The sequence below is a fragment of the Lagenorhynchus albirostris genome, chromosome 5 (genome assembly GCF_949774975.1).
Source record: "Lagenorhynchus albirostris chromosome 5, mLagAlb1.1, whole genome shotgun sequence".
Lineage (NCBI taxonomy): Eukaryota > Metazoa > Chordata > Mammalia > Artiodactyla > Delphinidae > Lagenorhynchus > Lagenorhynchus albirostris.
In genome coordinates this window covers 74,390,366-74,411,418 of record NC_083099.1, presented here as the reverse complement: position 1 = coordinate 74,411,418, position 21,053 = coordinate 74,390,366, and the positions used below count along the sequence as shown (strand labels likewise).

The window sequence follows — 21,053 nt, the reverse complement described above, 5'->3', positions numbered from 1 at the left end:
CCTAGGTGCTTGCCTGACCACAATCTTTCAGCATAAGATGCTTTTGATACTTGAGTATTTAAAAAATCCTTTATGGTGTTTTCCAGCTTCTGGTTCACTAACTTTGTTCATATTATTGACCTTTCTTTAATTGCTAGCCTCAAGGAAGGCCGAAATAGTTCCTCTCTTCTCTACATTCCCCTTATATAACCAAAAGTAACCACTATTAACATATCACTATTTCTCTCAGTATATTTATGTTAAGATCATAAATATAATTTTACATTCTGTTTTTTATACTTTTACATACTTTCATTAGCTTTGGAAATTGTTCCTAATCAAAAATTTTATTGGTTTCATGATATTCCACATATGGGTATCACATACCTCTCCTCACATTTCAGGGATCAAATCATTACCTGACTTGGAACAACCTGACCTTCAACTCTGGTCTCAGGTAGATACCACATTACAATGCAGATAACTGGCATACTGTAGATGGGATATGCTAATAAGTTGAAGCTGTTTCCTTTTATTACTAAAAAGAGTCTTGGGGGTGGAAGATATGCCAATATATATTTCTTGCATTGAATCTCATTTTACAATTGCACAGTATTTACTATTTATTTACTATTGATTTCACTTATTTTTAGTTATTAGTTTTATATTAGTTATATGGTATAACACTTCTTTAAAAAATAACATTTGCTTATAACTTTACTGTTTTAACCTGAGTGTTACTTCTAATTGTGATTTGGCAAGCTTAAGACTGAGTTGGCATTTAGGGAAACTTTTTCCTTGGGTATGCTTATTTGAGTTGCTTAAGCAATGCCTGTTCCTCTTCAAAGAATGTAGTCAAAACCCTCCCAAAAGAAAATTGGCAGGACTTTATTCTGAGATTGGCTTTGCTGTTTGTTGATAAATATGATTCAAGTAGAGATGGATTATGCTGTCCCTTGCCACTCAAGCCTAGTTCTTCCTTGACATAGGGTAATATGCTTAGAAAGACTTGCTTTTAATTTATGGTGATTATAGAAGAGCACTCTGTATACTTGCAGAAGTGGCCATACAAAGGGCTGCTTTGAGCCTAATATAGTCCTTGCCTGTGCCCAGATGAAGGTTACATGTGAATGCAAGATGATACAATCCAAATAATTATTACCAAACAGGTTTAGCCTAGGAAAGACTGACCTCACTTGCTAACAATCTGGGTAAAGAATGAGGAGGGATATTTTATTTCTCATGGTGATCTATTTATTTGCATCTAAGATTCAGGTATGAATGGATTAATCCAACCATTGTGTTTGGGCTTCAGTTGAACTTAGTATTTCAGCTCTCTGAAAATGATAACAGTATCATTAGGGTAAAGGATCCTAAAAAGTAAAGACACTAAACAAACTAGCTATGTAAATCAAAAAATTTTTAGGACTTCCCTGGTGGCACAGTGGTTAAGACTCCACCTGCCAGTGCAGGGGACACAGGTTCAAGCCCTGGTCCGGGAAGATCCCACGTGCCGTGGAGCAACTAAGCCTGTGTGTCACAACTACTGAGCCTGTGCTCTAGAGCCCGCGAGCCACAACTACTGAGTCTGCATGCCACCACTACTGAAGCTCGTGCGCCTAGAGCCTGTGCTCTGCAACAAGAGAAGCCACTGCAATGAGAAGCCCGCGCACCGCAATGTAGAGTAGCCCCTGCTCACCGCAGCTAGGGAAAAGCCCACGCGCAGCAACGAATACCCACCGCAGCCAAAAATAAATAAATAAATTAATTAATTAAAAAAAACTTTTTAAAGTTTACTTTTCATCTATATGAGCATATACCAAATATAGACGGTTTGGTACATCTTAGAGTAAGAGCCACCTTCTTTTGTAGCTGTGGTATCTCAAGGGCACTTCATTTTGGGGAAGAAAATTTCTTTAGTTTGTACAGAAGTTGTTAATAAATCTGAATGCTCAAGGTTTCTAGGGTTTCAATGCTCTTTGTAAAATTTTGGAATCAAAGCCCTAGGATGATAGGGTACTTGGTGTCTACTTTCAGGATTTATTATGATGTTCTTTGTGTCTTTTTTTTTTTTTTTTTTGCGGTACACAGGCCTCTCACCGTTGTGGCCTCTCCCGTTGTGGAGCACAGGCTCCGGACGTGCAGGCTCAGCGGCCATGGCTCACGGGCCCAGCCGCTCCACGGTATGTGGGATCTTCCCGGATCGGGGCACAAACCCGTGTCCCCTGCATCAGCAGGCGGACTCCCAACCACTGCGCCACCAGGGAAGCCCTATTATGATGTTCTTTGACAGTTAACCTTGTAAGATCAATACAGAATGAATCAGAACACAGATATGCAGAGTCACTTGAGGAACCAGACTGGCTCTCAGGCCTGCACCACCTGATTGTAACCTGTTGGAATGTAAAACTGTATCAGTCAGAACAGGCCAGATGCTTCCTGAGGAAGCAAAGGAGATGGAGAATCCCTGAAGCAAAAGCTGGCAGTCAGTTGGCCTCTGTGATGGCAGTTTCACAGTACCACAATAAATGGCCTTTTAATGACCACCTCAGTCCTGTGTACCTCTTAGTTATCTTGAAATATCTCCGAGGACTGGGTTAGAAATAGAACAGGGGAATGGCCAACAGGTATATGAAAAAGTGCTTCACGTGACCAATCATGAGGGAAGTGCAAATTAAAACCACAATGAGATATCATCTCACACCTGTTACAAGGGCTAGCATCAAGGAGACAAGAGGCGGGCTTCCCTGGTGGCGCAGTGGTTGAGAGTCCGCCTGCCGATGCAGGGGACACGGGTTCGTGCCCTGGTCTGGGAAGATCCCACATGCCGCAGAGCGGCTGAGCCCGTGAGCCATGGCAGCTGGGCCTGCGCGTCCGGAGCCTGTGCTACACAGCGGGAGAGGCCGCAGTGGTGAGAGGCCTGGTACCGCAAAAAAAAAAAAGACAAGAGGCAACAAGTGTTGGCGAGGGTGTGGAGAAAAAGGGACTCTTGGTGGTATTGTAAATTGGGGCAGCCATTATGGAAAACGGTATGGAGATTTCCTCAGGATATTAAAAATAGAATTACCGTATGATCCAGCAATTCTCCTTCTGGATATATATCCAAGGGAAACAAAATCACTCTCTTGAAAAGATATCTGCACCCCCATGTTCATTGCAGCATTATTTAAAATAGCCAAGACATGGAAACAACCTAAGTGTCCATTGACACATGAATGGATAAAGAAAATGTCACACACACACACACACACACACACACACACACACACACACACACACAGGAATATTATTTAGCCATAAAGAAGGAAATCTTGCCATTTGTAGCAACATGGATGGACCTTGAGGGCATTATGCTAAGTGATGTAAATCAGACAGAGAAAGACAAATACTGTATTATCTCACATATGTAGAATCCAAAACACCCAAACTCATAGAAATAGAGGACAGATTGATGATTACCAGAGGCAGGGGATGAGGGGTTGGGGGAGATGGGTGAAGGTGGTCCAAAGGTACAAACTTATAAGTCACTTTGGGGGTGTAATGTACAGCATGGTGATTATAGTTAACAGTACTGTATTGTATATTTGAAAGTTGCTAAGAGAGTAGATCTTAAAAGTTCTCATCACAAGGAACAAAATTTATAACTGTGTGAGGTGATAGATGTTAACTAAACTTACTCTGGTAATCATTTCACAATGTATACATATATCAAATCATTATGTTGTATGCCTTAAACTAATATAATGTTATATGTCAATTATTTCTCAATAAAACTGGGGGGAAAAAAGAAATAGACTCAAATGTTTAATGATGTAAGGTTAAAAAAGCCTGGTGTCTCCCAGTTTGAATAAATTCTTGGTCTCAAAGCCTTCAGAGGAGAAAACCAGAGTGAGATCCATTTGGCTTTCCCCTTTTAGATAATACTCCTGTACCAGAGCTAGCTTCATTCATTTTATTTTATTTGTCTGCCTTTACTCTCTTCATCCACTTTTTATAAGTGGCTCAGAAAGTGTACAAAATGTATGAGAGTTACAAAGGATTCCAGTTCAGAGCCCTCCTACCCTAATAGGTATTTAAATGATATTAAAATAGTTATAGTGAAAGTTCCTTGAAGAAATTATAACCATTCCCAGGACTGTCCTTGAAGAGGAAAGAGTAGTATTCTAATAAGAAATGAAAGGGCTAGATAAAGTGTACAACATAACAATTGGGGGCCCAAGAGAAGGAGTTTGACACCTCATCTCCTCATGTTTTCCTTATCCAGTTTGATTCTGTGTATCCAGTTCTTTTCACTCAATTGCAGCTGGTTTTGAATTTTTATTGGGTTGGAAGCTGTGTTGAGAAAATGCTGGGAATTGGAGAGGAACCTTGACAATCATCTAGGGCAATAATTTTCAAACTTTTACACTAAAGTACTTCACATGGTCCAAGGGAATAAACCAATAGTTGATTGTTTTGGGGACATGTCCTAAGTGGCTCAGTGCAAGCTTAAAACATTTTGCCTCAATTTTAGGTTAAAAAATTAAGGGGGAAAATCATGGGCAATTTGTATTCTTATCCATAATATTTGTGTACAGTTATATGTACTTAGTACTGGAAATATAGTTAATAAAAAGTTGTTTTTGGCTTTTTCTTTTGACAAAAGGTTTCTGGTTTTCAGCAAATGCCCTCATCTCTTTATATATTGCCCATGTAATGTCATTGTCCAGAAACGGATCTTAATGGGTCACACTCCTAGAAACAGGGTTATAGGCTACTTACATGAGGATGGAATGATAGTAGATGAAGATCACCTTACAAAGCACAATATGCCATGTAAATATGAGGGCTTTATATATATATGTTTGTTTGTTTATTTATTTTGGCTGCACCGGCTCTTCGTTGCAGCATGTGGAATCTTTAGTTGCAGCATGTGGACTTCTTAGTTGCAGCATGCAGACTCTTAGTTGCGGCATGTGGGCTTTTTCGTTGTGGCATGCAAATTCTTAGTTGCAGCATGCATGCAGGGATCAAACCCAGGCCCCCTGCATTGGGAGCGCAGAGTCTTACCCACTGGACCACCAGGGAAGTCCCAATATGAGGGTTTTAAAACAAAATCTTAGTGTTCTTTACAACTTCGGTCTTCTCAGAATTGGGTCTTATACTCAAGTAAAAAATTAATAGGGGAGAGAATGTTAGGATGTGGGGCAGGAGGCTTCTTGTCTTAGACTTTCTTTGACGTGGTCAGGATCAGGTACAACAAAGTAACTAACCATTGGTATAATTGATGCCCTTGCAGGAGGGAGCACTGGCAGTTGCTGGGTAATTTGAAGACTACTGTGGAGGGTTTAGTATCAGCTAACAGCCCCAATGTCTGGTCCAAGTATGGTGGCCTGGAGCGGCTTTGCAGGGACATGCAGAGCATCCTCTATCATGGGCTCATCCATGACCAGGTATGTAGATCCCTTCTTTTCTTTTTGTGCCAGATTGGCTGAATCACTTGTTGGAAAGAAAGAGTTGCATTAAGTTGTTGGCAGGGAGGAGATGAAGGCAACTAGTCTCTGAGCCCTTGAGAGCAAGACTATAATACATGATAACAAGGAGGAGGATAAGGACAATGATGATGAATCATTGAGATATTCCTCTTAAGAGTATCCTAGGACGCATCTGAGAAATATTTACAGGATATTGTCATTTTTAGACTATCCTGTGAGCATCACTTTGTTGATAACTTGTAGATGCTTGTGAGTGATAGTTTTAGTTATAGCTTACGTTTTCTTCTATGTAAACTTTATTGATGTTGTTTCTTTTCCTAAGTATCCTCAAACACTCTAATAAGCTTTGAGTATTAAAAATGAGTGAAATCTACTAACACTTGATGGTTTCTGCTTTAATTCTCAATGGCAGTTACTCCATTTGCAATGTTTTAAATAAGGTTTGGTTCTGGATAAAATTGTCAAGTGGGTCATTGGATCTGATTCTCCTACTTTTTAAAAATCAAACCTCACAAATATGTGCATAATTTGTGTTCCCAAACACTCATGCTGTTCCCATGTAAGGCCTTAGTATTCTTTCCTAAAACTCGTTTTTTCTAAGCCAGGCTTGTCTTTCTTTTTTAATCAGAATTTATTCTCAACTAGCAGTCACACTGGAAAAAATTAATTGGTATTAAGATATTCATAGTTGATAGGATTTAATGTGGTACCTTCCCTTCTAAAAATATGTATATATCACCTCTGAACAAACTCTTTAAACCAGTGTTCTTGTTGAGTTTTTTCAGAATTCATTGGAAAGTTGGCTTAGGTTAGATTTTCTTTATTCAGAGTAAGTTCTAAAAATGAGGCCCTCTTTCTAAAGAATTTTGAAGATATGGGGGAAATTTTTATCCTTTAAAGAGCTGAATCTTAATGGTCATCATTATTAAAACCTCATTCCAGGAATTTGGAGGCAACATTGTATAGTAGACTGACAGAAGTCTTTGGAATCAGACAGAACCTGGATTGAAATTGCTCAGGTCCTTGGGGGAAAAAATGACATAGTAGTAATAATTATGGATTTTTGAGTCAGACTGCTCTTATTTTATCTCAGCTTCACCACTCTGTGGTATTGGGTAAGTTACATAACTGTTAGTGCTTCTGTTTCCTCATTTGTAAAATGAGGCGGTAACACTGGTATGTACTTCATAGGATTGTTGTGAGAATTAAATGAGATAATACCTGAAAAAGCTTTAGAAAGTGTAGTAAGTTGTCTGTCAGTCTTAACTATTAGGTGATATTAACTTTTTTGAGCCTTTTCTCATCGTTAGAAATGTTGATAATATTATTTATATCATAATGTTTGATGGAAAGGTTAAATGAAATGGCATACAAATTTGCCTAGCACAGTTCGTGGTACATAGGAAATAATTAATAAATGTTCCCCTCATTTTTTTTTAAGCTTCAAGCTACATGTTGTCCTATGAAAAAAATATGACCATTGGAATTTACAAAACAAATAATTTAACCCACTGCAATCTGGTTTCTGCCCTTACCACTGTTGTTCTTGCTACTGAAGTTTAAGTAAGTCCATGTTACCAAATCCAGTGAACATTTCTCCTTTGAGCACTGTCTTGTGTTCTTCACTGTTGAACATCATCAGACCTTGCTTCGTACTGCATTATTCCAATGTTATGGAGACCTTCTCCTACCTCTGTGATCACTCTTTCTTAGTTTATGTCCGTGGAATCTCTTCCTCTCGGATTTTAGTTTTTAATACAGTCCAGTCCTATGTCCTTATCTCTTATTACATTGTACATTTTCTGAAACAGTCTCCTTCACTTGCGTTGTTTTAACTTCACCTATACACTACCTACCCCCAGCTCAGACATCTCTGCTGAACTTCAGATCCACAAGACTAGCTGTCTGGCTATCTGCTATACATTATCATCTGGCTGGCTGTCCTATAGGCCAAGTACAACATGACCCAAAACAAACTTACTTTCTCTCATAAGGTTGCCCTTCCTCCTGATATTTTTAATACTGATCTGTGGCATTGCCAGCTACTCAGTCTCCCAAGCCAGAATTGGGAACCACGCCAACATGTTTTACAAAAACCCAATACAAGTTTCTCAGACTGATGACCAAGATAGCTACCAGATTAGAGGCACTGTCATTTAGTGGTTAAAGTACTTTCATCTTGATAGCAAAAAAGTTCTTTTCTTGGCTCTATTACTCATCTTACATTGTCATCTGGAGTAATCATTTTACTATATTTGAAGACAGTTTTACCATCTGTGCCAGAAACAGAATATGTGTCATGATGAAATAGTAAAGTCAGTGGAATTCCCAAGTGGAAGATGCTTGGTAAATGCAACACAATATTACTGTTATTAGTAAGTTATAAGATCTGTGAAGGTACCTGGTCAGCAGAATGAAAACTGTTAAAGGGTGCGGTCACCTACAAAACAGCAGTAGTGTTAGTAAGAGCAAGCAGAGCAAACCAGACAAATCTGTCATACACACATACATTTAGCAACTACAGGCTCTAGTGGGAAGAATTAAAGACAAAAGATCCATACCAACTTCACTGCTGCTCAGTTCTGCCTTGTAAAGTCCTAAAAATTAAAGTCTGTACTAAGGACTTGTTTTTCCTTTTCATTTCCTCCCTAAAGATTAAGGCTTTCAAAGGCTTCTGGCTGCTGTGTCATCAGGAAGCTATTCTGGGTGTTGTGCTCTTGGAGGGGGGAAGGGATACAATGATTCATGCTGGCCATATCTCTTCCGTGCTTTCCTAAGGATGTGTTATGGAATGTGAAGTGTATTTTTTTAAATCACTCAGGGCCTTAGGAAACTCTAACATCGTGACCATATTCTTAGAGGGATCTCGTTTTCCTTGACATCCTGCATCTGGGCTACCTTTTAGTCTTTCCATAACGCAAGGTATATTTGATAACCCCTTCTCTGCTGCTTAGAAACATGGAGACGCTTAATCCCTGAGATTTCTCAGCTGACTAGAAGTGCAAAGATTCCCCCCGCCTTTTCCAACACTACGAAGAAACCTGTACTTTGCAGTATAGATGGCCCAATTTAAAAAATAGCAATAATAACAAAAAAAAACCTCTGGGTATATATGTGTATATATATATATATATATATATATATATATATATATTTTTTTTTTTTTGGCCACGCCGTGTGGCATGCAGGATCTTAGTTCCCTGACGAGGGATCAAGCCGGTGCCCCCTGCACTGGGAGCATGGAGTTCTAACCACTGGACCGCCAGGAAAGTCCCTGTGTATTTCTTTTCTGAATATATAAGTAATATACATGTTTTTATTTGCTGAACATTTGGGAAATACCAAAAAGAGTTTAGAAGAAAGTAAGTTATTACCCATAATCTCAACATCAAGTAATAACAATCACTCTTTAACATTTTGGTAGATTCTCTTATATTTTTCTATGCATGTCCATGCTTTTTAAAATATTAAGATTATACTGTATCCATTTCTCTGTAACTTGCTTTAAAATATTTAATTAAAATAGACAATACAGGGAATTCCCTGGCCGTCCAGTGGTTACGACTCCACGCTTTCACTGCTGAGGACCCGGGTTCAATCCCTGGTCTGGGAACTAGGATCCCACAAGCCACACTGTGTGGCCAAAAAAAAAAAAAAGAGAAAATAGACAATACATTTATATGGTTAAAAAAACAAAATGTATAAAACCACAGGCAGTAAATATCTTGTTTCCTTCCAATCCCATTGGTAACTACTGTATTCTAGTTTCCTTCCAGAGAATTTTTATGCTTATTAGAGCAAATATGAATAAGTTTCTTTGCTACACCTTTTGATTTTTCATACAAATAAAAGCATACTATAAACACTACTCTACACCTTGCGTTTTTCACTTGATGGGATTGTAATTCATCCCAATCCATTACATAAAGAGGTTCTTCATTCTTTTTCACAGCTGTCATTTTATAATATTCCATTCTATGTATCTACCATAATTTATTTAATCAGTCTCCTGGTAATAAACATTTAGATTCCTTCCAAGCATTTGCTCTTAGTAACAATGTTACAGTGAATAACCTTGAGTATAGGTCATTTTGCCCTTTACCATAGGATACTCCTAGAGGTAGAATTCTTAGGCTAAAGGGTATATGCATTTCAGTTTTGATAGCTATGGCGAAATTGCCCTCCAGAAAGTTATGTCTGTTTACGCCCTCAGCAGCATTGTATAAGAGGATCTGATTCTTCATACCCTTGACAATATAGGGTGTTATTAAACTTTAAACTGTCGCCAACATAATAGGTGAAAAGTTACATTTCTTTTACTCTGAAAGATGTTTATAAGAGCCATTGAAGTATTTTTCTGGGACTTCCCTGGTGGCGCAGTGGTTAAGAATCCGCCTGCCAATGCAGGGGACACGGATTCGAACCCTGGTCCGGGAAGATCCCACATACCGCAGAGCACCTAAGCCCATGTGCCACAACTACTGAGCCTGCGCTCTAGAGCCAGTGAGCCACAACTACTGAACCCACGCGCCACAACTAGTAAGTCCACATGCCACAACTACTGAAGCCCGTACACCTAGAGCCTGTGCTCCGCAAGAGAAGCCACCGCAGTGAGAAGCCCGCACACTGCATTGAAGAGTGGCCCCTGCTCGCTGCAACTAGAGAAAGCCCACGTGCAACAATGAAGACCCAACACAGCCAAAAATAAATTAATTTTTTTAAAAAAAGTGTTTTTCTGTGAACTTTTCCCTGTATTAACCCCATTTCCTTAGATTGTCAATCTTTTCCTACAGATTTGTAGAATCTCTTTATTTATTAAGGGAATTAGTTATTTGTCTGTAATGTGTATTGCAAATATTTTTTCCTAGCTTGTCTTTTGACATTTCTTTTTTTGTTGTTTTCTTTGAATTTTTGTATTTTATTTTATTTGTTTTTTTATACAGCAGGTTCTTATTAGGTATCCATTTTATACATATTAGTGTATATATGTCAATCCCAATCTCCCAATTCATCCCACCAGGACCACCACCCCCCCCCCCGCCACTTTCCCTACTTGGTGTCCATACATTTGTTATGGTGGCTTTTACTATACAGAAATATCGGATTTTTAGTGAGTCAAATTAATCATTTCTCTTAGGGCTTCTGGGCTGTTTGATGCTCTGAAGGGGCTTTCCCACTATACGATTATTAAAAATGTTTCTCCATGGTTTCTTCTATTACTTTTATGGGTTAATGTTTTACATTTAAACCATTCTATCTGTAATTTATTTTGAATATACTTAATTTCCTTGGCACATGGATCTATTTCTGGATTTCTGTTATGGTCTGTTTTCTATTTTTGTGCTATCACCACTCAGTTTTAATTATTGTAGCTTTTCATTATGGTAGGAGTAGTCCCTCACTCATATAGCATCTTTTGTTGTTGATTTTTTCCCCAACATTCACCTATTTATCATTTTATTTTCTTGTTAACTACCATATCATTTTTTGATAAGGACAGGAAAAGCCTTACACATGACCTGGATCATTAGCTGATTGATTGAGAGAAATTAAACATTGTGAAAATACATCACTCAACATTTTATTTTAATTTAAAACATCCTAAATGTACATTTAATTAACAGTCTTTGGGTATAGGGTCAAACCTCTTCTGTGAGAATGAATCCACTGATGGAGTTCCATATCATCTTTCTTGTATAAATTATACCCATAATACATCATACAGGACTTCCAGCTTCCATTTCTTTATGTTGGACTAGCAATTTAAAGATCCTATAATATGAATATAAAACGTTCTACATTTTTAGGCTTTCTCCCCCCAACTTTGAAATTGTCTTGTCCCTACTTAATTGACATCAAGTTTTTAGTCAGGTTTTTGTGTGTACATAAGTAAATTGCTGGATCATGTGGTAAGAGAATCTTTAGTTTGAAAGAAACTGCCAAACTGGTTTCCAAAGTGGCCATACTATTTTGCATTGCCACTAGCAATGAATGAGAGTTCTGTTGCTCCACATTCTCACCAGCATTTGATATAGGCATTGTTCTGGATTTGGGCCATTCCTTTTTTTTTCCTCCCCTTTGGGCCAATTTAATAGATGTGTATTGTGTTGTTTTAATTTGCATTTCCCTGATGACATATGATGGGTGCCTTTTTTCACATGCTTACTTGTCATCTGTATATCTTCTTTGGTGAATTGTCTGTTTAGGCCCATTTTTTATTTTATTTTATTTTTTTTTTGCAATACGCAGGCCTCTCACTGTTGTGGCCTGTCCCATTGCGGAGCACAGGCTCCGGACGCGCAGGCTCAGTGGCCATGGCTCACGGGCCCAGCCGCTCCGCGGCATGTGAGATCTTCCCGGACCAGGGAACGAACCCGTGTCCCCTGCATCGGCAGGCGGACTCTCAACCACTGCGCCACCAGGGAAGCCCAAGGCCCATTTTTTTAATTGGATTGCTTGTTTTCTTATTGCTAACTTTTAAGAGTCCTTTGGATATTTTGGATAACAATCCTTTATCAGTTTTGTCTTCTGCAAATATTTTCTCCCTGTCTGTGGCTTATCTTCTCATTCTCTTGACACTGTTTGTCAGAAAGCAGAAGTTTTAAATTTTAGTGAAGTCCAGCTTACCAGTTCTTTCTTTCATGGATCATGCCTTTGGTCTTGTATCTAAAAAGTCACCACCATACCCAATATAGGTTTTCTCCTATGTTATCTTCTTGGAGGGTTATAGTTTTCCATTTTACATTTAGATCTGTGATTCATTTTGAGTTAATTTTTGTGATGGGTATAAGTGTTGTCCAGTGTTTCAGCACCATTTGTTGAAAAGACTATCTTTGCTCCATTGTATTGCCTTTTGCTCCTTTGTCAAAGATATTTACATTGGTCTATTTTGGGGCTCTCTAGTCTGTTTCACTGATCTTTCTGTCTGTTCTTTTGCCAATACCACACTGTCTTGATTATTGTAGCTTTATAGTAAGTCTTGAAGTCAGATAGTATCAGTCCCTTTTGAAGAAAAACATTGTTCTTCTCCTTCAGTATTGATTGGCTATTCTGGGTCTTTTCCCTCTCCATATAAACTTTAGAATAGTTTGTAGATATCTACAAAATAACTTGCTAGGATTTTGAATCAGATTGCATTGAATCTATACATCAAGTTGGGAAGAACTGACATCTTGACAATATTGAGTCTTCATATCTATGAACGTGGGTTATCTCTGTAACTTAGTTCTTTAATAGCTTTCAGCAAAGTTTTATAGTTTTCATCATAGAGATCTTGTATATATTTTGTTAGATTTATACCTAAGTATTTCAATTTGGGCAGTACTAATGTGTATGGTATTATTGTGTTTTTAATTTCAAATTCCACTTGTTTATTGCTGGTATATAGGAAAGCAGTTGACTTTTATATATTAACCATATATCCTGTGACCTTGCTATAATAACACTTACTATCCAGGAATTTTTTTGTTGTTGATTCTTTCGAACTTTTGAATTTTATGCATAGGCAACCATGTCATGTGTGAACAAAGACAGTTTTATTTCTTCCTTCCCAATCTGTATTCCTTTTATCTCCCCTTTTTTTTTTTTTTTTTTTTTTGTCTTATTGCATTACTGGCAAGGTATTTCCTGACTTCAGGGACAAAGCATTGATGGAACCAATCCAGAAAAAGGGTTCTTGTTGTACGACCAAAAGACTGGCAGCTGGTGTTTATCTTTTCGCTTCAAGGCTTGAGGGTTAGCAGCTTCATAGATAAGGGCAATTCTGATCATAAACCCAACTACATTTACACAAAACAGTGGAGTAAGCCTGTCCCTTCCTTCTTAAATCCTGGTGCTTGCTTCTCTTCCTTACTAGTAAATGTCCTTTGTGGCACTTTTTTCCCAGAATAGGGCACTTTCATCTGCATTAAAAACCTGTTCAAGCGAGAGAGAGGCATGGACATATATACACTACCAAATGTAAGGTAGATAGCTAGTGGGAAGCAGCCGCATAGCACAGGGAGATCAGCTCGGTGGTTTGTGACCACCTAGAGGGGTAGGATAGGGAGGGTGGGAGGGAGGGAGACGCAAGAGGGAAGAGATATGGGAACATATGTATATATATAACTGATTCACTTTGTTATAAAGCAGAAACTAACACACCATTGTAAAGCAATTATACTCCAATAAAGATGTTAAAACAAACAAACAAACAAAAACCTGTTCAGGCAGATATCCTTTCTCCTCAGTTATTTTCTTAATGGTGTCTGTGAATTTGTCTGCTGCCTCTTGGTCAGCAGAAGCTGCTTCTCCAAACCTCTTTCTGAAATTTTCAAACCATCCTTTTCAGGCATTGAATTCCCTAGCTTTAGATCCTCCACCTTCTTTTTGCTTTCAGTTGTCACATAATGACTTTGCTTTTTCTTGAATCATATTAGAGTCCATAGGTATGCCTTCCCTATAGCAATCCTGTACCCACATAAAAGCTGAATTTTTCAATATGAGATTAAAAGGTATTTCTCAAAAAGTACAAGGTTTTTGTGCCTGCTGGAGTAGCTGCAGGCACAGCTTCACGAATTTCCTTTTCTTTTTTTACCATGGTCCTTACACTGGATTCACTTATCTTGAAATGGTGGGTAACTGCAGCTGCAGGCCTCAATCTACGGTGCATATCAAGCAGTTCAGCTTTTTCTTATAATGTCATGACTTCTCTCTGCTTCTTGGGAGCACTCCCACCATCACTAGTAGCACTTCATATGGGTCCCCTGGTGTTATTCAGGGTCTTTGGTATTACACTAAACACAATGAAAAATACACAAGAGCTGAGCAAGGTCACTTTTTACTGCAGTATGTAATTTACTGGAGAGACGAACCGCTCATACAGAGATGATTAGTGTCACACGGCATTTTGAGTGGACACTCACAACACTTGAGCTCACAACAATAACAACAGGAGGTGGCTACAAAATTATTATAGTAGTACATAATTGCATAAAACTAACTACAGTTAATTTTATGCAATTATTTAATACTGCTTCTTAACGTTTGTTTATATTTCTCTTGACTGCACATGGCACTGTCTATTGTCCGTAAGTGTTTGTGTGTGTAAGTTTTGATAAACTTTAACTTTTTATAATGTTTGTGTATATTTTATGGTAGTAAATGATAAAATAGGATAACATCTACCTATATTTTATGCATTCATGAGATCTCTAACTTTCCTAATTTTTTCAATATTTCTAGGCTGTGCAGTTCATCTGCAAGTTATTTTCAAATTGTTGCAAATCTCCAATAAATTTTCCTATATACTTATTTTAAAAATCCACTTATAAGAGGACCCACCATTCAAACCCGTGTTGTTCAAGGGTCACCTATATAGCCTTCTATATCATATGCATTGTATTACCTCCTCAAAAGAACAATTAAAATAATTTTTAACAATTATTCTTTAAAAGGGTGAATATCTGTATGTATTCCTTTTATTGCTGCTGAGAACCTTTGTTGAGGCAAGGGAAGGTTAGGCATTGCTTTTTTTTGGCCATGCCGCACGGCATGTGGGATCTTAGTTCCCTGACCAGGGATCGAACCCACGCCCCCTGCATTGGAAGTGTGTGAAGTCTTAACCACTGGACCGCCAGGGAAGTCCCAAGTTAGGCTTTTCTTTTTCCTCTCTTTGAATGTCAGTACGAGAACTAGATGTGGTCCAAAATGTAACAATTTGTTTACCTTCTGTGTCCCTGAAACAGGTGTATTGCCGCCAGACTGATTACTGGCAATTTGTGAAAGACATCCGCTGGCTCAGTCCCCACTCAGCCCTTCATGTGGAGAAGGTAAGAGGTGAAGGTAACCACAAGGCTTTGATGTTTGATGTTCTGTATGAAGAGTCTCCTAGGCTAGAAGGATGGCATATGTCAAATTTCCTATTAACTGAGGAGAGGAAATTATCCCTGTAGGACTGATTTGGAGGGGAGGATGATTTACTTTAAAAAACAAGCTTTGCACACCCATTGTTCTAGGCCACTTTCCCTCCTCTGGGGAAGACCTGAAAAAATTTTGTTATTTTCAAAAGATTTGCAAATATGGGACCAGAGTGAAGCTTTTCAAAATCTAGGACAAATGGCAAGAAGTTTCCTGAAGGGTTGGGGGTAAGTATGACTGATATGCTGATGACTGTTTAAGGAGAAGAGGATGCACCAAATAGAAAAAAAATGTGAGGGTTCTGGAGACCAGTGTCAAATGGAGCCTAACATGTTCCCTACAGCATTGGAGAGTAGAGTAGCACTGTACTCTTCCATCCTCTCAGCTCAGCATAATACCCCTGATTCCCAACCAGGGACACAGAGCTCCAGGAGGTTAGGTGACTTGGCCAGAGTTACACAGCTAGTTCCACATCAATCACAGCCAAATTTATATATTTATTTATTTAACCCTTGCCTATGGAAATTTTCAAATACATTCAAAATTAGAAGAGTGTAATGAACCCCAAAATATCACCCATCTTCAATACTTACTGATTCATGACCAGTCTTGTTTCATGTATATCACACCCACTGACAGATTCATTGCCAAGGTGATGTCTGGAAAAGTAACTTATTTTTAAATGATCAGGGAACCAAATCACAAGGTGTCACTCTGGCCTTTTTTGTGAGAAAAGCCCAGAGCCCAGTGATTTTCTTACATGGATTTCTTTGTCCTTATCACTTTATTTTTCCCACCAAACCCCCCTCTAACTTTTTTCTCTAAAATATATCATGGGACTTCCCTGGTGGTGCTGTGGTTAAGAATCTGCCTGCCAATGCAGGTGACACAGTTTCGAGCCCTGGTGCAGGAAGATCTCATATGCTGTGGAGCAACTAAGCCCATGTGTGCCACAACTGCTGAGCCCATGTGACACAACTACTGAAGCCCATTCACCTAGAGCCTGTGCTTCTAAACAAGAGGAGCCACCGCAATGAGAAGCCCGTGCACCGCAACAAAGAGTAGTCACTGCTCGTCGCAACTAGAGAAAGCCCGCGCACAGCAACAAAGACCCAACGCAGCCATAGATAAATAATTTAAAAAAATAAAATAAAATATATTGCTTATATATATATATATATAAAATAAAATAAAATATAGTCATTTCCTCTTAGAAGCTGCCTGAAATTGCCATCCATACATTTTTTGCAGTGATCCTGAACTATGAGACTTAGCTTTTAGAAACAGCCAATAGAAGGAAGTTCCAAATAGAGAAATGCTGTGGCGAAAGCCAACAAGACGTGCTCAGCTGATTTCTCTTTGGTGAAGAATGTTTGGGGGCATTTTTCCTAGATTTTTTTACCCCAGGTTTTTCTTGCATTCTTTTCTGGAGGCTACCTGAAATAGAGGACTCTGTGAGAGAAGGCGAGATGTCAAGTTCATTCTTCCTCTGAATACCCCGCGAATAGATGCCTCTTTGGAGTTACAACATAAAGAGACAGACGCAGCAGCTTTGTCCTCTCCAGGAGCTGCATATCACGTCTTAACTGCTTAGTCCCTTTCTAGTGGCCCAAACCAGCAGCGGAGACATTAATCCTTTCCTTCCCTCTCCTTCCTCTATAACCTGTAGATGTTAGCTGGAGGGCAAATATCTCTGATTACCTCCTCTTACCTGTCTCAATTTAGTTCTCAGGTCATTAGGCCTCAATCTTGCTGGATTTACGAGGAAGTATATATTTTTAAATTTTATTTATTTATTTTTGGCTGCGTTGGGTCTTCGTTGCCGCGCGTGGGCTTTCTCTAGTTGCAGCAAGCGGGCTATTCTTTGCTGTGGTGCGTGGGCTTCTCATTGCGGTGGCTTCTCTTGTTGCGGAGCACAGGCTCTAGGTGTGCGGGCTTCAGTAGTTGTGGCACCTGGGCTCAGTAGTTGTGGTTCACGGGCTCTAGAGCACAGGCTCAGTAGTTGTGGCACACGGGCTTAGTTGCTCCACGGCATGTGGGATCTTCCTGGACCAGGGCTCGAACCCATGTCCCCTGCATTGGCAGGCGGATTCTTAACCACTGCACCACCAGGGAAGCCCTGGATGTATATTTTGACTCATGCTTCTTTGCCTCCTAGTTCATCAACTTGCAGGAGAACGGCCAGAGCAGCACTGACGGCATGAGTGAGCGTGCCGTTGCGGAGCTGTGGCTGCAGCATAGCTTGCAGTGCCACTGTCTCTCAGCCCAGCTCCGACCTCTGCTGGGGGATAGACAGTATATCAGAAAATTCTACACAGGTGGGTAGAGGTCACATAGCCAGTACTGGTACATGTACTTCCTCATTCTCTTCTACTTTACTCTTCCTTTATAGACCCACTGTTACCTCAGGGTCTCATACTTTTACTTGATGCCATAGAGATTCTAATCAGAAACATGTATCTAGTCTTCTCTCTAACTTGCTATGTAAAATGCAGTCAAGCTTTATGCTAAGGTATTTCCCTACTCCCATATACGCAAATCAGTAAGAGTAACTACTATTTACTGAGAGTTTCCTATATTCCAATCACTGTTATATATTTTTTATACATATATACCTAACGGCAGCCCTGAGAGTTGGGTATTGATACCCGTTTTCCAATCAGGGAAGCAGAGCTCAAGGAGGTTAGGTGACTTGGCCAAAGTCACCCAGAACCAGAGTTCAAATCTGAGTCTTTCTGATTTTGAAGCCTCTTGTCATGGCCTCTGCTATACTGCACATGATTTAGCCTCTTCTGTACATTATTTGTCCCTAGTTCCCCTCTGTCCACAGTGGTATGATTCTCCTCAAGTCATCTTTGCCTTTTCCCTCTTTCCTTCCCTGAGCTTCTCCCAGGGCCATACAGGGAGGCTGAAGTTCTCCCTAATGGGCTCCATCATTGCGGTAGTTTTCTCTCCCCAGATACTGCTTTCCTGCTAAGCGACTCCCATGTCACGGCCATGCTCCAATGCCTAGAAGCAGTGGAACAGAACAACCCTCGTCTCCTGGCTCAGATTGATGCATCTATGGTAAAGTGGCCAAAGAATTATCTGTGTCTTATGTTCTGGCCTCCTAGACCTCACCATGATGTAACCGTATGTAGCAAACTACTCCACTTAGGCAATTGTGAACTGAAAGACTTTCATTAAAAACAAAAACAAAAAATCTTAGAAGAGGAGGTACCATTAAGTACCTATTTAAGTAAAATGTCTATTTGTGAGTAAGCTTAAGTCTATTTGAGGAGGGAGGTGTCTATTTTTTTAAATCCTTAAATCTGTAGTCTGAGTAAGCACCTCCTTAAGGGCAGGCTTGATACAATGCTAGGGAGAGGAGGGATGATTTTGAGTCAGGCTGGCTATAGATAGGGTGTCAGATGTAGTGTGGCCTGATGTTACACAGGATCATTTTTGTCCAAGAAAATTTTGTTGTTTTATGTTGCTTATTATTAACTCTCTAATTCACTCATCCTGTCACTAATATCAGTGCCTCCACTAGAAAGGAATCACAATCCCTATTTCTTTTGTGAGGGATCCCCTATCTCTCCTGGTTTTTCAATTTCAATTCTTGCTTACCATCTATTGAATACTTTCTACGTGCCAATCATGGTGCTATGCACAGTACATGCATCATCTCATTTAATCCTCATAACTCTATAAAGTAGGCATTAATCTCATTTTATAAAGGTGGCCACTGAGGGACAGAGTAGATAAGTCACTTGCCCAAAGTTTGGACCAAAGAACTTGTAAGTGATAGGGCCTGGATTTGAGCCCCAGCATATCTGACTTCTAAGTGCATAGTCTTAAGCACTTTGCTGTACTGCCTCCATGATAAGCATTTCTGGTCTGACCACCTAGGATTCCAGTGCAGAAGCTGTGGTGTATGGCAGGACTTTGAAGTTTCAAAGCTGTATGCTCTAATAGAGGATACCTATGCTGTATCTACTGGCCCTGGCTGCAGTTCAGGCCTGCTGCCAAAGGCCAGTTCCTACCAGCGCTTCTGTAGTGCTAAGTGCTCCTCTTCTGAGGGCCTCTATCCTTGACTCTGACACGTGTTTTTTTTTGTAGTTTGCCAGAAAGCATGAGAGCCCGCTGCTGGTGACAAAGAGCCAGAGCCTGACAGCTCTGCCTGGTTCCACGTACACCCCTTCAACCAGTTATGCTCAGCATTCCTATTTTGGGTCCTTCTCTAGCCTCCACCAATCCATACCCCATCATGGCTCAGGTATGGGGGCAGCAAGGGGTAGTCAAGACATGTATCCCCAGGCCTGTGAGGACTTAGTGGGTGCTCACAGGCTGGCTATAGATGGAGCCTTGGGTTGATGCAGTTTGTCAAACTTCATGTCTTAATATGGAAATCTTAAAGAGGTATATAGCAACTAGCCTAAGATAATTCAGTAGCATCATTAAAGTAACAGAGGCAAGAGATGTTTTTAGTTTCCCCTGGGTTTCTGATCCGCATTGCCAGAAGGCATTTCAATGATAATAGCTAACATTTATTCAGTGCCTGCCATGTGCCAGGCTCTGTTGTAATCAATTTGTATATATTATCTCGTTTGACCCTCAAAACAGTCCTTCGAGGTAGGTGTTATTATTATTGCTCATGTTATAGATGGGCAATGCATACGAATAAGCAATGAAGCCATTCTCCCAAGAGCTTATGCTTTTGACTTAGCTGCTTCTAAGTAATTTTTTGCTTACCTTGAACGATTTAGCCTTTTCTGACGTGACACCATGTGTCCTGGGCACCCAGTAACAACAGGGAGTTTGTTCCTTAGTTGTGGAGAAGCCCTTCACAGGTACCAAAGGCTTCCACCTCACCTTTCCTTTCCCTTTCTTTTTATATCCTAGAAAGAAGATCTACTTCCTTTTCACTCTGTGGCTCATGCCAGAAACCTCAAGAAAGCAGAGGACATGTCTCGCCAGCAGAGGATCAAACCGTCCAAGCCCCTCTGCTTCCAATCTCTGCATTAGCCGGGGACTCCCCCTCGACCCCAAATGAGATGAGCTCCAGCACTCTGACCAGCCCCTTAGAAGCACCCTGGGTCAGCAGCCAGAATGATTCCCCAAGTGATGCCAGTGAGGGGCCTGAGTACTTGGCCATTGGCAACCAGGACCCCCGAGGCCGGACCGCCAGCTGTCAGAGTCACAGCAGCAATGCTGAGAGCAACAGCTCCAATTTGTTCTCCTCCAGCAGCTCCCAGAAGCGAGATTCTGCTGCTTCCTCTCTAGGGGACCAAGAGGGAGGTGGGAAGAGCCAGTTGTCCAATGTCCTTCGCAGGTCTAGCTTCTCAGAGGGGCAAACACTCACTGTCACCGGTGGAACAAAGAGGAGCCATACTCGCTCCCATTCGGATACCAACATTGCCTCCAGAGGAGCCCCAGGTAATGATAACCACCAGCCCGTAGTCAGTAAGGTGGCCTCCTGAAGTTCAGGTGGAAGGGCGAGTTTGTTCTTAAGGGTCTTCAGATGGCAGAAAGAGAAGTTATGTTTCTGATGATATGAAGAGTATATTGCTTATAATGAAAAAGAGAAGTTTGTAATATAATGTGGATACCTAAGAAATCTCTCTGAGAATATTTATGTTTGTTCCTTTCTACATTGCTAAATAGTAAATGCTTTCCTGGATTCTTTAACTGGTTCTTTAGCACCAGAGGAGAGTGTGACTA

General features: G+C 40.1%; 1 protein-coding gene across 2 annotated transcripts in view; it reads left to right on the top strand.

Annotated features, from left to right (window-relative positions):
• The window catches only part of RUBCN (rubicon autophagy regulator), a 57,228-nt gene that overhangs the window by 11,165 nt on the left and 25,010 nt on the right, over window positions 1-21,053 (top strand). For both annotated transcript variants that reach the window (XM_060150413.1, XM_060150411.1), the window contains exons 2-7: window positions 5,258-5,411; window positions 15,179-15,262; window positions 17,509-17,668; window positions 18,310-18,416; window positions 19,452-19,608; window positions 20,235-20,768. In XM_060150413.1, coding sequence (XP_060006396.1) covers window positions 5,258-5,411; window positions 15,179-15,262; window positions 17,509-17,668; window positions 18,310-18,416; window positions 19,452-19,608; window positions 20,235-20,768 — 1,196 coding nt within the window. The remainder of the gene's footprint in view (window positions 1-5,257; window positions 5,412-15,178; window positions 15,263-17,508; window positions 17,669-18,309; window positions 18,417-19,451; window positions 19,609-20,234; window positions 20,769-21,053) is intronic.